The following is a 15,179-nucleotide window of genomic DNA, read 5'->3' on the forward strand; positions in this document are numbered from 1 at the left end:
ATTTTTATTGTATAGTTTATAAGAGTGGATATAAATTACAATATTGAATTTAGGATAATAAAGTAACTGAGAACCTTTCCCTAAATACACGACTATAAAATTTGGTTTCAAAATAGATCCTTGGCAGGGGGGTGGAGGTTTTCCAGCTTCGGTTTCTTACAGCAGGTGAAGGTCAAGACCACCCCCTTTAAAGTGCACCCAGTGTCATTCATAGACGCATTCTGGGATGCAGCGTGCCATTTATCTTGCTGCTGTGATTTTGGCAGACAGCTAAAGAATAGCATTATCCCGGGGAGGGAAACAGAGGTGCGCTAGTTTGGTGTTCTGGGGCACACTAGCAACAGGCGATTATGTTGTTTTTCTAGACACTGTGGTCTGCACTCTGAGAACAGTAGGGTTCAATCTAGATTTTGTCACCGTCTCACTTTGACCTTGGGCCAATGGCCAAACTTCTGTTTCATGATCATGCTTTGTAAAACTGAGAGAATAAAGGCTATTAACTGCAGCTTGAGGCAGGGATAAAGGATTAAGAATGAATGATTATAAAGGTCCTTGAAAAAGTATGAAATGCAGTCTAAATGTTGAGTGCCATTGTCATCGTCTTGGCATCCTCTGGGACTGTCACATGCACACACATTCACGTATACCGTCCCTTTGCTACACTTTCCCGGGGGGCTGGCAGACTGCAAAGGGTCTTTGTGTACTAGTGATTAATAAGTAAGCTATCTGAAAAAGCAGATTCAGTTTACATCCAAAAATGTTTTGGAACATTTTTCTAAATCCAATCCCATAAAGCGATAGAGATTTCTTCCATTCAGTCCAGGCCAGCCCTCTATCCTCTTTTTGTTTCCCCCATCAGGATTCATCTTTCCTGGTCCCCTGCATTTGTAGTATACCCACGCTTAGTTTCGAGGGTGAAGAAATTAAAAGACACACTCTTTTTCTAGTGAGAAGTTCATGAAGTCATGGCTTCATGTTGGTAAGGGGGCTTATCTCACATTTTAAAGCACCCAACTATCTGAGGGCTTTTCCAGATAAGAGCTTACATTTAATAGCACAATCAGTGCCTTCAGGTACAATCTTTCACTTACTTCTCATTCATTATAGGAGGCTTTTTTTTTTCTGTGTGGGCCAAGTCGGTCCCCTCCGATTTCTCGTTCAAAACCTGCTGCCCTAGTAGCCACTTCTCCTCACCTCCACTCAGGGTGTCAACCCGGGTAATTCTGCATTTCCACCCTCTCCTCCGTCTGGCTCTGCTATTTCAGCATGCTATTTTAAAGCCCTCTCTTGCTTTCCACCTTCTTCTGCCTCCCCCTTTCCCCAGAGATTTTCATTCCTATTTCTTCTTCCTGTTTCCATTTTAGAGTTTTGTTTGAAGATACAATCATTCATCTGGAAGCTCCCAGTCACCACACTTAAGCCATCCATGATATTACCGTATTTTCATAAAATATTTCCCTTCTGGATACAAATGTTGGCATTTTCAAAGAAACAGCCACATAATTCTTTATGAGTAGATACTTAAAACTCCAAAATTACATCATAATGTCCACAGCACTAGCCCTCCATAGCTTCACAACTGATAATCACCTCCTTGCTGAGGGAGGTAGGGTGCTGTTTTCTAATCAGTACTCGGCACAGGACAATGGACTCGACAGATGACCAGCTGATGGACAAGAAGGAACTGTATTTGCTTCTGGCATGTTTTTCAACAACATCGGAACCCTCTTTTCATAGTTTTGAAAAACAAAAAGGACAGATGTTAACAGGGTTTTAAAAGCAACCACAAGACTTGAGATAAAAGAGAACCCTGAAGGGGTGGGAGAAGGTGAAGACCCAGTATTCGGGGAGCAGAGCAATGAGTGAGAGCCCCAGTGATAGGATTCACAGTAGCAACCCCAGGAACCCCATATTAAGTTCCCACTCTGTGTCTCATGCTTAGAACTCCAAGTTCATCATCTCATGTAATGGTTACACCAACCCAGTGAGGATGCATCATCGTATCTATTTAACAAGTAAGAAGACCTTACTAGTCCAGAAAGGTGAAATAATTTTCCTCTGGTGATACAATAACTTGCCTCATTTGTCCCCAAGTGTACTTGACTTCAAAGTCAAATATGTACTATAAGCCTCCAAGACTAAAGGAGAAGCATGGGAAAGAGTCTATGAAATAAAAGAAAAACATAGAGGTTTAGAGGGAGGCAAAATGACCACGATCTAGGAGCCATGTGAGGGTATTCAATGAGAGGAAAGGGAAAAAAATAAGAAATGTTTAAAAAGGGGACTAACCTGTGTTATCAGTACTTAAGATGTACTGAGAAGAAAGGAACATGGGAACCGCATGGGTCAGCCTGAAGTTTGGATGATAATCAGTAGTAACAGTGCAGAGTACATCAATGTGGAGAAGGAGCTGGAGGGGTCCAGATGTTTTTCCTTATAAAGTGAGAGAATAACCAGCATCTCCACTGTTTGTAACAACATGGGCCTCAGAAAGTTCCTAAGAACAACCAGGTGAACACCCTGAGCGCAGGGACTTTCTCCACACAAGTCTTTCTTCATGAAGATAAATTTCAATCAGCTCATAAGTAACAACAGAGTACAATTAAGACTGAAAATGAACAAAACTGAATCATCATAAAATTGTCGTTTAGTGTTTTCATTCCTACAAAACATATGATTAATTCGGAAACTGGTACAACATGGAAGTGTATTTGGACACTTTTCAAAAAAGCGATAAAGGCTCACACAAAAGTAGAAGTTGTGTCAATTAGATAAGATCAAAACAAATTCCAGATTGGACAGTAGGTGGGAAAGCCCTGAACAAGGTATTATTCCAGTGGTAATGTAATTTTCTTAGTAAACAGTATGCTCATGAAACTAACCAATGACAATGAATTTGGAAGTTGTCACCAATTGAGGAAGAGGAATGATAAGAGTGTAACCACAGAATGAGAGTCAGCTGAAGAAAATGACAACGAATAAGACAAAAAATGATTATGGCAGAGAAAGCCCAACCTCAAAAAGAGGATCCGAGACACTAAATATGTAGAGTTAGGCTAAGCAACTGCTGGGGAGGTGCTGTCTGATAACAGTCTACAAATACTTGAAACTTGTAAATACTGGAGCAGGAGAGAAATTACCATACACGGAGTTTTAATTAAAAATAATCAGGTGAAATCATGACAGAAAAATTCTGGCTTAATGGTTTCACAAAAGCAAAGCTGAAATGGGACAATGTCCCAGGAGAGCTTGTCTAGGGACATTTTTATTCTCATTTGTGTCAAGGCAGAAAAACAAACAGCAAGGGGAGGGGGTGGGGGTCTGCATTTTATCTTCCATTTGCCATTAGGGCAGAAAAAGCCCATGATAGAGAGCTCTATTCATATTCAATTCCTATTCCACCTTCTAGAAAATGTTAAATCATAGTTGGCAATGTATAAAGGCCTCCTGGTTGGCGAAAAAACCATATACTCGAGGGATGGGGGGTGTACAGACACCTGGACCTTGTCCATCTTTATTTTCAGTGATATAATTGACTTGTAAATACTTCTACATTCATTCAATTGGTTTGGCAATCACAGGCTTTTGTGTTAAGAGAGACACTGATTCCTGTGCCCTTCTCATTTCACTGATTTGAAAAAGGTAAGAGGAAGGTTTTTATTTTTAATCAGACCTGGGGGACAGTTTGGCTAACTAGGAACTGCTAAGCAGAAGTGGGCAGCTGTCCTGACTCTAGTATAGACACGAATTACAACACTCTGAGCCTGGTGTTCTTGTCTGTAAAATGGGAAGTCATGTTAACCCAAAAGATATCTTGTTAACTCAAAAGATAAACTTTTGAGACTAGAACTGACAAAATAACTATAAAGCATTTCCCAAATATAAGAGCTCTAGAAATTAAAGAAGAAATTCTGGAGGGCTCAAAACTCAGTGGGTCTCCACCTTGGCTTTTTGTTGAAATTGCCTGAGGAGACTTTTGAAAGCATGGTACTCTGGGCATCTCCCGCAGAAAGTCTGACCGGAAGCTCAATAGGTCATCCTAATATAAGCCAAGGATGAGAACCAATCCTTTAGGACAGTGGTTCTCAACCCCTGATGTGAATGGTTTGGGGATGCCCAGGCCACATCTTGGAACGATTAAATGAAAATCTTTGGGAGTGGGGCCCAGCAACAGTATTTTTTAAAACTCCCCAACTGATTACAATTGACATGCAGCTAACTTTGAGAATCACCGCTCTAAAAGGACATTTGTCAGGAAATAAGTTTCACTTGTAAGTGGGTTTTCAGTCAACACTGCACATTAGAAGGACCTAATGTAAATGGGTTAAAATAAAACTTTATTTTTGGTGAAGAAAAGTTCAGATAGCTCTTTTAATCTCAGCATGGCTTTGTCTGAAATTAATAGGTTTGTATACATTTACTAAGGATTGTTTAGCACATGTGGCAACTAAGAAGTAGCTGCAGGCCCGAATCGAGTGGCTCAGGGCAGAAAAAAACATCTCCTTCCGTAGGCCTTTCAGACCCACAAGATTATAATCTTTATCAACTGCATAATTGTGACGACTATTTTTTTAAGCAGCTATTCAACTTGTCCAAACATTGGGCTTATAATAGATGCATTCATCATGTTAAAAAATGGTCACTAGAAAGAGAGACAAAAGCAGTTTGCGGTGGGAAAGTGGAAAGTCGATCTAGAGTTCAGAAGGAACTGTCTAGAGGGGACTATATGAATTGGAGGCATAAAAATCAATCCCAGAACATCACTAGTGATAAGTCACATTGATAGCAGTTATCCTTGATAGATGCGATGAGAATGTTTTTATCTTTGTGGTTTTCCTTCCCCAAACCCACCAGCCCTGTCTAATCATGAAAAGAGATTAGACAAACCCATATTGAAGGACATTCTGCAAAATATCTGACCAGTATTCCTTTAAACTGTTAAGGCTGAGGGCTTCCCTGGTGGCGCAGTGGTTGAGAATCCGCCTGCCGATGCAGGGGACACGGGTTCGTGCCCCGGTCTGGGAGGATCGCACATGCCGCGGAGCGGCTGGACCCATGAGCCATGGCCGCTGAGCCTGCGCGTCCGGAGCCTGTGCTCCGCAACGGGAGAGCCCACAACAGTGAGAGGCCCGCGTACTGCAAAAACAAACAAACAAAAAAAACCCCCAAAACAAACAAACAAAAAAACTGTTAAGGTCATCATAAACAAGGAAAGTCTAGGAAACTTTCACAGTCTAAATGAGGCTAAAGAGACAATGACTAAATGTATTATGATATCCTAGAGATGGGATCTTGGAACAGAAAAAGGACATCAGATAAAAACTAAGGAAATGTGAATATAGACCTTAGTTAATAATAATGTATCAATATTGGCTCATCTGTTGCGACAAATGTAAGATGTTAACAACTGGGAAAACTGGGTATGAGATACACAGGAATTCTGTACTACCTTTGCAACTTTATTCAAAATCTGGAAGTATTCTAAATTAAAATTTTTCTTAAAAAATCAATCTCTGGACATATTAACATTCATCAGTGAACTGAGGTGTGGAATTACATTAGTAGCTGGAATCTTTTGAGAATTGTGAGTGAAGTGTAAAGACTGGGCAGCAGCCAGGTTTGAAACAAGCAAAAAAGAAACCATAGTCATTTCGTATTGGTTGACTTGAACATTTCTAAAAATGATTCAATCAAGTAATAAAGTAACCAAATTGCAACAGAAGTCATCTGATGGTGTGCAAATCTGCCAATAATATGAAATTACATTCCTGCAGTCGTGAAGCATATGCCCTATCTTGTGCCTATGCTGTGAGAAATAAACGATTCTGAACAAATTATATAAATATAGCATAGGACAGTGTTTACCAGAAGTTGTTCCACAAAAGAAAAGTCCCGTAAGATGCTCTGGGGGGAGAGAATTCCACTGATAAAGAAGTTTGGGAAACACTGCATTGCTGTAATTACTCCGTTGACATAAAAAGACTTTAAAAGTTTTACTGTATGCAGGAACTACATTTAAGGTTCTTTAACCTAATGGGTCTCAAGTGTATTTGACCGCTAAACTCTTTTCCCTTTAGCATCAACAGAAAAAATTTTGGACAAAGCCAGGCCTAACACATACTTCTCTTTCAGGGGATTTGGAGACTGAACAAGTAAAGTATTTATCCATGTCTTGATATAACTAGGTGGACATTTCAAGTATGTTTCAAAAAGCTAACTGTATGAACTGGCATTATTTTAGAACTTTATCAGTAGCGAACTAAGTGTTGATCTATAGCACAATCCAACAGAACTTTCTGTGATGATGGAAATGTTCTACAACCTCGCTAATACAGTGGCCACTGAACATCTGAAATGTGGCTAGTGTGACTAAGCAAATGAATTTTATATTTCAGTTAGTTTTAATTAATTTAAATGTAAACAGCCACACAAGGTTAGTGGCTGCTGCCATAGGAGAGTGCAGTAGCTAGAAGATATTCTGTTAACATGATAACAAGACAGGTTGAGTTTCTAACTTCGATAATATTTGTAGAACAAAAAAAGAGGGAGAAAAATTAATAAGATATTTTATTACAAGTAAGATGATATTCAAAAAGGGATATGTGCAATAGTTCCGTATATTTAAAGCACAGAAAGTCTGGTTACACACAAGACGATGATCAGAAATGATCACAAGTTGACTGTGCAGAGTGACCATTCGGAAGCCTTGATTCCTCCATGTGCAAAACATCTGAGTTAGACCAGATGATTTCTAAGATCCCTAATAATAATAGTTCTGCTTTAAGAAAGAAGTATAATTTGCACACTTATGTGTCACTGCAGCATTATTCACAATAGCCAAGAGGTGGGTGAACTCTGAATGTCCACTGACAGATGCCTGGATAAAGAAAATGTCGTAGATCCATACAACAGAATGTTATCCCGCCTTAAAAAAGAAGGAAATCCGGTCATATGCTATAACACTTTGAGGACACTAGGCTACATGAAATAAGCCAGTCACAAAAAGACAAATACTGCACGATTCCACTTATAAGGGCGCATCTAAAAGTAGTCAAACTCATAGAAATGGAAAGTGGTTACCAGGGATTGGTGGAGAGGGGGAAATACGGTATTTATTGTTCAGTGGGTACAGAGTTTCAGTTATGTGAGATGAAAAAGTTCCAGAGATCTGTTGCATAGTAATAAATACAGAGTTCACGTGACTCCACTGTACTGCACACTTAAAAACAGTTAAAATGGTATGTTTGATGTTATGTATATCTTACCACAATACAAGAAAAAAGAAGTATATAAATAACTGCATAACTAATACTGCAATTCATGAACCAATTCCAGGAACCAAAATTATGAGATTTATTTGACCCTGTGGTTTTGCAAAAAAAAAAAAAGATTACAGTATGACTTTTTATTATCAATGCACGTGGGCACAGCAAGAACTGCGGTAACAGGAGCTGAGGGAGCCAGAAGGGGATACAACTGGTGTTGAAGGAACCTGCAACATGGGCCACATTCACAAAGGCTAACAGTCAAACCACCATCCGAGAGAGTGTAAGCGAACTTGGGCCTGATCTGGGCTCCTACTTCTGCTAGATTTGGTTGCCCTGGACTCAGAGACTGGGTGGGACCCTCAGGCCAAAAGTGTTTAATATCCAGAGATGGGCAGGTAGAGACCAGGGAAATGTTTTCAGACACATTAAAGTATTTCATAGAAAAAATATTCAACGTTTAATTTCTGAAGAATAGGACAGAAGAAAGAGGTTTAGACTGAAGCAAAGGGACTTTAATAAAAAACAGATGACCTCCTCGGTGGTAAGGTTACTTAAAGAGCAGAATATATAATCAAGGAAGTTTTAGATTCTCTAACCCTGGAGATTTTTTTTTTTTTTTTTTTACAGAATCCGAGAAAGAGAGGAGGCGTCCCCTTGAGGAAGCAAATGCAGTCAAAACAAGCTCTGGAGCCCCCTTCAAGTTCTCTGTACCCTATTTTTAAAGGCAACACATCCTTAAAACAAAGGGATAAAATAGAAAAGAAAATCATTAGTGTTCCAATTGAATACACTCTTAATTTTTATCTAGGTCACAATTTTCTGAGAATTTTCTTAACCATAACAGTTAATCTCAGACTTCTTATTTAGGATTGTTACAAACAGCAGATATTACAGATACTATCCTGTGTTTACTACAAGGTTGAAATTGTGATCAATGAGAGAAAATATGGATAAACCTAGATCCTGAATGCCCAACGCTACATATGATTCTGCTCAACTTCCTTGCACTGAAAGCATATTTGTTAAAACAGACCCTGAACATAAAGACATTCTAGAAGTGGGAGTGGGAGACTGAGTCGTGGGTAAAGAGTCAGAAAACTAGGCATATACAGAGAGAACCTGAGAGACCCATGAGAGGAGGTCAAGTTAGGTCAATCCAAGTCTTCTCTAGGACTGTTTCAGGAGCTGTTGGCAAAAAAGCTCTTTTTGTCAGGGATCAAATAATCTTGGGGCTGCTGGTAACCAAGGATGTTGCCATACGAAAAGGTCTTACCTGAGACGGAAAGCAATAAAGGGAATACACCAAAAATAGAGAAAGTGGGGGAGAGAGAGCAGGTGTGTAAACATGTCTGTTACATGGTGTTATCTTGTGAACCTCTGGATCCAGCCACACCTGAAGTCTTTTGATTTACCAGTTTTATAAATCGATGCATTCTTTTTCTTTTAATTGGGCTGTGACTTTCAACAGAAAGAATCTTAAGTAGAACAGGTTTAAGGAAGGCTGAGCAGGGGAATACCAGGAGAAATGGAGCAGGAACCATGGACTGTGAAAGTAAGAGCAGTGCCTTTGGAGTAGTCAGGATCTACAGGAGGTGAGGAGACTCTTTTAAATGTAAAGAACACAGAGTGATGCTTAGGCAAATACTAAAAGAGATGGAAAAACTGTCTTTGAAAAAATGGTCAACTCTTATCTCCTGGGCAAGTGGCCAGCCATGCTCCGCCACTACAATGCAATACTCTGTTCACTACGACATGAGATATTTCAGGTGGAGGAGGACACTGCTATTAATATCTAAAGAGATTTTCTACTATGAAGATAATTTTCTGCAAACTTCCTCCATTCCATTCTACTAGTAGCTTCTTAATTATAAGAAAGCATGGCATTTACCATACCAAATAGTTAAAGGATGTGGACAAGAAAAGAAACTTCTACACTTCTTTTCTTGCCTTTTCCCCATCCTGAGTCTCTATGAGTGCTAGACAACAGTCTGGCATTTTCTTCATGCTATCGAGTCTCCAGACTTGGCAACACTTTTGTTGAGGTAATCATTTGGTTCACTTTTCAAAAGAATAATAAAGAGCTGTCCTTTATTCCCTTTCTAAAGTCACACTGACATGGCGCAATCAAAGTAACCCATTCCCTGCTTTGTTCAAATTATAAACATCAGTGGGCATCCCTCCTGGGAATTCAAAGAATAGCCCCGTGTGGGTGGGCAAGGCATATTGTTAGCAGAATAAACCAGGTTTGCTGGATGCTCTGTTTTTACAGAGACAACATAAGTAGTGATTACAGTTCACTTGGGCTTTGCACTGATCGTCAAAATGCTAACAGTCACTTAAATCACTCACTGGCTGGAATAATCACCCTGAAAGGAACTGAGAGGGTACAGCCTATAAAATGGAACTGAGCACATGAGAGGTATTAATGGGCATGGGACAAGAGGTCTTTGTCAGAATAACAGAGGTGCTGGAAGACGTGAATTAGACATCAGCTGTACTAGGGACTCTCGGTGACGTGAACAGAACAGGTAAATGGTGCAGTTACAAAGTTGACTGTAACTCACAGAGCATCCTTCTCTTTTAGGATGGACAGAACAGAAACCTGGGAGGCTGTGCTGCCAAAATAAGAGACTGCATTATGAAATACTGGACTTCGATGGCCCACCGAACGAGAGGGCTCCTTCCGGTCATCACTAACAAACCAACCCAAGCAGCCCTACATTTGCAAGAGTCAAAGGAAACTAGGAAAAGAGGCATCTGGTCCCTTTTCAGAGCTGTTTATTTTGCAACTAGCAAAAGGGAGTCAGCTCTTGCTGACTTTTTTTTTTTTTTTTTTTTTTGGTGGAGTCGGGTGAGTCTGGGAGATAAAATGGCTCATTCTGACTACCACTTGTGACAGGTTCCCTGCTATGAGGTCGTTATAAAGTTGAAAACCTCTCAAGGATACCTACTTAGGCAGAGTCTGCTCAGACTCGATACTGAGTCCAGACTATTCTTAGTAGGTGAATACATTTCTAAGAATAAACACGTACAATTTTATCATCAGCTAAAAGTACTATTTTAAATACTAAAAAGTGCAAAAATAAGAGTATAAATAAAAAGTAATATTTGAAGAAGATTTCTAAAGCAGAATACGTAATCTCAGAAGCCCCCTCCTTCCATCTGCTTTCCTCACCCGCTGTTGACTCCCAGGACAGCTACACAATCGGCATGAGATCATAAGTAAGCGAGCATTCAAAGGTCTCCTAGACTCTGCCCGTGGGGCCTGCATTTCAGGCCATAATTTACTCTGGTTTATTTCATCCACCTCTTCTCCCTCTCTGGGCTGGAAATCATGGTTAATCAAGCAATAATAACTTTTCAAGAGACAATGATAAAAAATAACTTTCTTTGAAGTCCACAGTCCAAATAATACAAGCTTTTTCCTTCTAACAATCTTCTAACAGTTCGTTCTAATACTAACTTCAGAGCTGATTCAGTTTCTTTCATGTTCTTGCTGTGATTTTGCTTTTTTCTATCCTGTTTTCTGTCCCTCCATTCATGCATTCAAATCTCCCATCTCCTTTATTCCCTCTTCATATCATTTTTCTTTGCCTTTAACTGTTTAACACTTCTGAACTAATGCTTTTAAAAAACATTTGTGCTATACTTATTGAATAAAGTTTATGTGTCCCAAAGTTTTCAAATTATTTTTGAAATAATTGGTCATTGGTCCTTGCTAGAAAAAGGTTTCCCATTTTTACTTCAGACCCTATTCCTTAATTTCCTTGAAATGTATAATGAGGTTATCTTTCAGCCATCTCTTTTCCAGAATAAATGTTTTTCTCATTGTCTCTGTTTTCTAGCAACTTGATCACTTCTATTATTCTCTTTTTAAATACTTTTTCATTCGTTTTCTATCAGTTAAAATGAAAACATCAACTGCGTGCTCAGCTTTGAGCTCTGAGACACAGTTTCTACCCTTGAGAAGTTGTAAGAAGGACAAAATGTATTGCTTTCTGTTCTAAGACATGGTGGTTCAATCTTACACAATCCGGTGTTTCTAAGGTTTAACATCAAGCTATGTTAACATGGACCTTTTCGGCTTCCCACGCCCCACATGGGGAAGCTGAGATTACTTCCTTTCACAGAATGACTAAGTACCAGAGGCTCAACACAAGCAGAACTCTTGCACAGATCTTCCAACAACTCGGACATGTCCCCTTATGGCATTTCAAATGAAAGTATTCAGTCTAGTTCCTCAGCTGTCCCCACAGGAACCACCCTGCTGGTACTTACTCTGGGATGTAGAAAGATTGGAGAAAGCCGACTTTGTTCGACCTGCTAACCATTCCAAGCTCTCATGCATGTTGGCCAAGGCTTTGAGGTCGCTGACATCACGGAGGATGTCCTGTGGAGGGATTAATTTATCACCCAGGTTCCCAATAAGAACTTCTGACTCCTTGCCAAAGGCTGCTCTGCAAAACAAATCAGAAACACACTTTACTTATAGCATGGAAAAGATAGGGGTGGACAAGACATTCTAAGGCATGTCTAGCAAAATGGTTGTTATTGTCACTATATTACAGCATGCTATTTTTCCTAGGTTTAATTTTGTGAGAACATTATCTTATACATAAACTGGCTTCAAATTACTCTTGTAGGAGAAAGAGTTCGTGGAAGAAGAATGAAGCGACTCTGATGCTTGTACCCTCAACCAGCATGGGCCTGACCTATACAGTGATGGTCCCTGGGGATGGCTTTGATGCCTGCTCTTTTGTAGGTTTTTCCCTTACCTCTTCTGCTATGGAAGTTGAAGAACAGCTTAGGGCGTTAAGTATATACACGGTTTGAAGGTGATTATAATATATAAAACAAACACATTCACCTGGCAGCTTGAAAATCTTTTAACCCGTTCCAAAGCGGAGGGCACAGCCTCTTTGAGAAAGCAGATTATAGTTGAGATGGACGACAGGCCTCATTCATTCACTTATTCATTCATTCATTTACTTGTTCTAACACGGATCTGAGGCAAGGAAGCTACACAGTGTCAAGGCATTCATTATTCGGACAGAGAAACGAGTACGAATCAATGAGGGATCCTTTTACTGGCTGAAAAAACATAATCGAGTAGATTTCACATACAGTCCAGTGTCTTCATAATGTTTTTGTGTTGGCGAGATTTTAAAATCACGCTATGTGGGGTTAGAGAATAATGACATTGGAAGGGATCCTAAAGACCATATGGCACAGCCAAGGCACAGATGGAGAAATGGAGGCTGATGTTCTGCCTACAGGACACACAAGAACTAACCCATAGTTCTCTTTCTTTCAAAAACAGGGCTGAAATGATACAAGATGACTGAAGATGTTAGGGAGAAAAATCATGTCTTTTCAGGAAAGTTATACAGGGGTGGGTAAGCAGAGATGATGCTGCCGGAAGGTAGAACAGGTAGCTGAACAGTTTTCTGTTAAGTCCCAAAACTTTTAAAACTCACAACACCTTAAGTTAATAGAAGCAAGGGCGTTATTTCAATAGAACAAACCAAACCAAGTTTCAAGCAAGCAGTGATTATTAGCAGCTGACACATAGTCAGAATGGTGCTTAATTGACACACAGGCATTTGGTGCTCAGCACTACAGCAGACACTCAAGGTTGAAAGAGGTTAACTGCTCTGAATTAAATGCCTATTCAATTATTATTAAATGCTACCAAGCAGTGACTCATGAAAAGGCTTCTTGCTTCAACAGAGGGTAACATTTTTTATGGGAAACTCACGATTGAGTTGGTTAAGTTGTGGCTACGAAGGCAATAACAGTGCAGTGGACAGAGCATGGGAACCCCGGGTGTGCAAACAAACCTTATTCGGGGGTCCTGTAATAGGGCTTGGGTGGGGCCTGAAAATCTACATTTCTGATGAGGTTTAGTCTCCTTATGGGGGAAGCATGCTTTCTTTGAATAACAAGGGTTAGAGCACAGGCTTCTAAGTCAGGCAGACCTGGGTCTGAATCCTAAATCTGCCACTCACTCACCGTGTGATACTGCTTAACTGCCCTGAGCACTGTTAGCTAGGGGTAATAGTACCGACCTCATATGAAATAATGTAAGATGTAGATGAGGTGATTTAAAGATCTTTACCGGGAAAATTTCCGTTATTACAAAAGGAGAGAGAAGAGTATATAAATAATAACAAACTTCCATATAGCCATTGCTCAGCTTCAATTATTAGCAACTCATGGTGAGTATTATTTCATTTATGCATATCTACTCCGCATCCCCCTTGGAGTATTTTGAAGCAAACCATTCAGGTGATGTGAAGCGCGTAACACAGTGCATGGAACTGGGTAAAAGCTAGTAAGTTGTAGTTATTATTCTTAGTTCTGCTGAGATGGCTGGTTTATTTAGCATCAACCCAGGGTATGCTGTGACAAATAAATTGAAATAGATGAGTGACGAGAAGTAAATAAATTAGATCGCAAGGGCCAGTTTTACAAATGGAACATCATAGCAAATGTCACTGTGTCTCAGAGTCCAGACTTCTCAGAATCTTTAAGAGGTAAGTCATTGTGACAGAAACCACCAATTGCCTACCCGGCAGCCATGTTCCCATGCCTTCTCAGTCAAAGGACCTTGATATCGCTGTGGTAAGCAAGGTACCCAACGTAAAAACAAAATCATCCAAACCAAAAACCCTGCTCAGTTTCCCAGCCCCTCCTGTTGATGTGGTGGTCAATAAGATATAAACTGGAATCAGGAAATGGGCTTCCGAGAAAGTTCTTCCAAGCAGTCTTAGTTGGCAGGGACCTCTTTTGCCTTCCCCTTTCTGGAATTCAGCCAAGGTAAGTGAAGCTGTGGTAGCTCTTCTTCAAATACCAGGTGGCCTTGAGTACGAATATCATGCTGAGAATAATGGCGCCAAAGACAGGAGGGCATGGGGGCACCAATGACATCATGGAACTGCCACACAGCCCCAGACGATACATTTCTGGGCTTCATGTTATAGGAGAGAAAATGAAACCTTATTTGTTTAAGCCACTGCTATTCCAAGTCTCTGCTAGTAAGCAGCGAAATGGAATTTCAACTGACACAATTATCTAATTAGCATAAGTGATGTCATCTTCAGAAAACTTTCTCTGAATTTAGATATCCCTAAAATTGAGTTACTGGGGAAAGCAAAACAGTATCTCTTCCATGATTTGAGCCCAGCAGACAGTTACAGTATCTTCCCCTTGGCTATCACTCAGTCAAGTTGTAAATATTTAGTTTTCTTAATCTGTCCTTATATATCAGCTCTCCCAGCTCCTTAATCATCTTTGATAGCTATAACACAAAAAATGCCTGTGAGCTGGGTGGTTAAAAAGCAACAAGGGAGGCAAACTGCCTTTGAAAAACTGGCTTGGAGCCATTTTTACGCATGTAGGCGTAACCCTGGGTGGAATGTGACAATCAAGACAAATGTATTTATGTAGCAGTCTAATCTACTTATGCGGGATCTCTGGGACCCGGGCATGTCTGCCGTGTGCTGCCAGCACTAGACGTCTATCCCATTCCCCTTTGGCTCACAGAGATTTGCTTAACTTCCTCCGATGGGAAAGCAATAGATGGAGAAAAATACAAACTGCCTCGTGTTGAATACATAGTAGACATCTCATTTGACAGGAATCCATAATCACCCCCTAAAAACCTGGAGAGAGCACCAGAACCATGACATGGAGAATAAATGATTGACAGCTATAACCATTTCACACGAAAAACCATTCCTTCGAGGATTTGTGTATGTCAAAGAGTTTGGTGGACGGGTTTTATGTGTTACAATAACCTTAAGGGGATGGCTCTAGCTGCTCAACTACAGATTTTTTCCTAAACCCTCTAATTTATTAAATAAATTATGGCATATCCACACTGGAGAACTATGCAGTCATTAGAAATTA

At 40.1% G+C, this 15,179-nt stretch overlaps 1 protein-coding gene across 2 annotated transcripts in view; it reads right to left on the reverse strand.

The window, feature by feature from the left end:
* EXOC4 (exocyst complex component 4) overlaps window positions 1-15,179 on the reverse strand; it is an 823,589-nt gene that overhangs the window by 106,760 nt on the left and 701,650 nt on the right. For both annotated transcript variants that reach the window (XM_022580733.3, XM_089917005.1), the window contains exon 14: window positions 11,547-11,725. In XM_022580733.3, coding sequence (XP_022436441.1) covers window positions 11,547-11,725 — 179 coding nt within the window. The remainder of the gene's footprint in view (window positions 1-11,546; window positions 11,726-15,179) is intronic.

Source organism: Delphinapterus leucas, chromosome 9, assembly GCF_059928025.1.
Source record: "Delphinapterus leucas isolate spDelLeu-1000000601 "Yukka" chromosome 9, BTC_Dleu_Yukka2, whole genome shotgun sequence".
In the NCBI taxonomy this organism is placed as follows: Eukaryota; Metazoa; Chordata; class Mammalia; order Artiodactyla; family Monodontidae; genus Delphinapterus; species Delphinapterus leucas.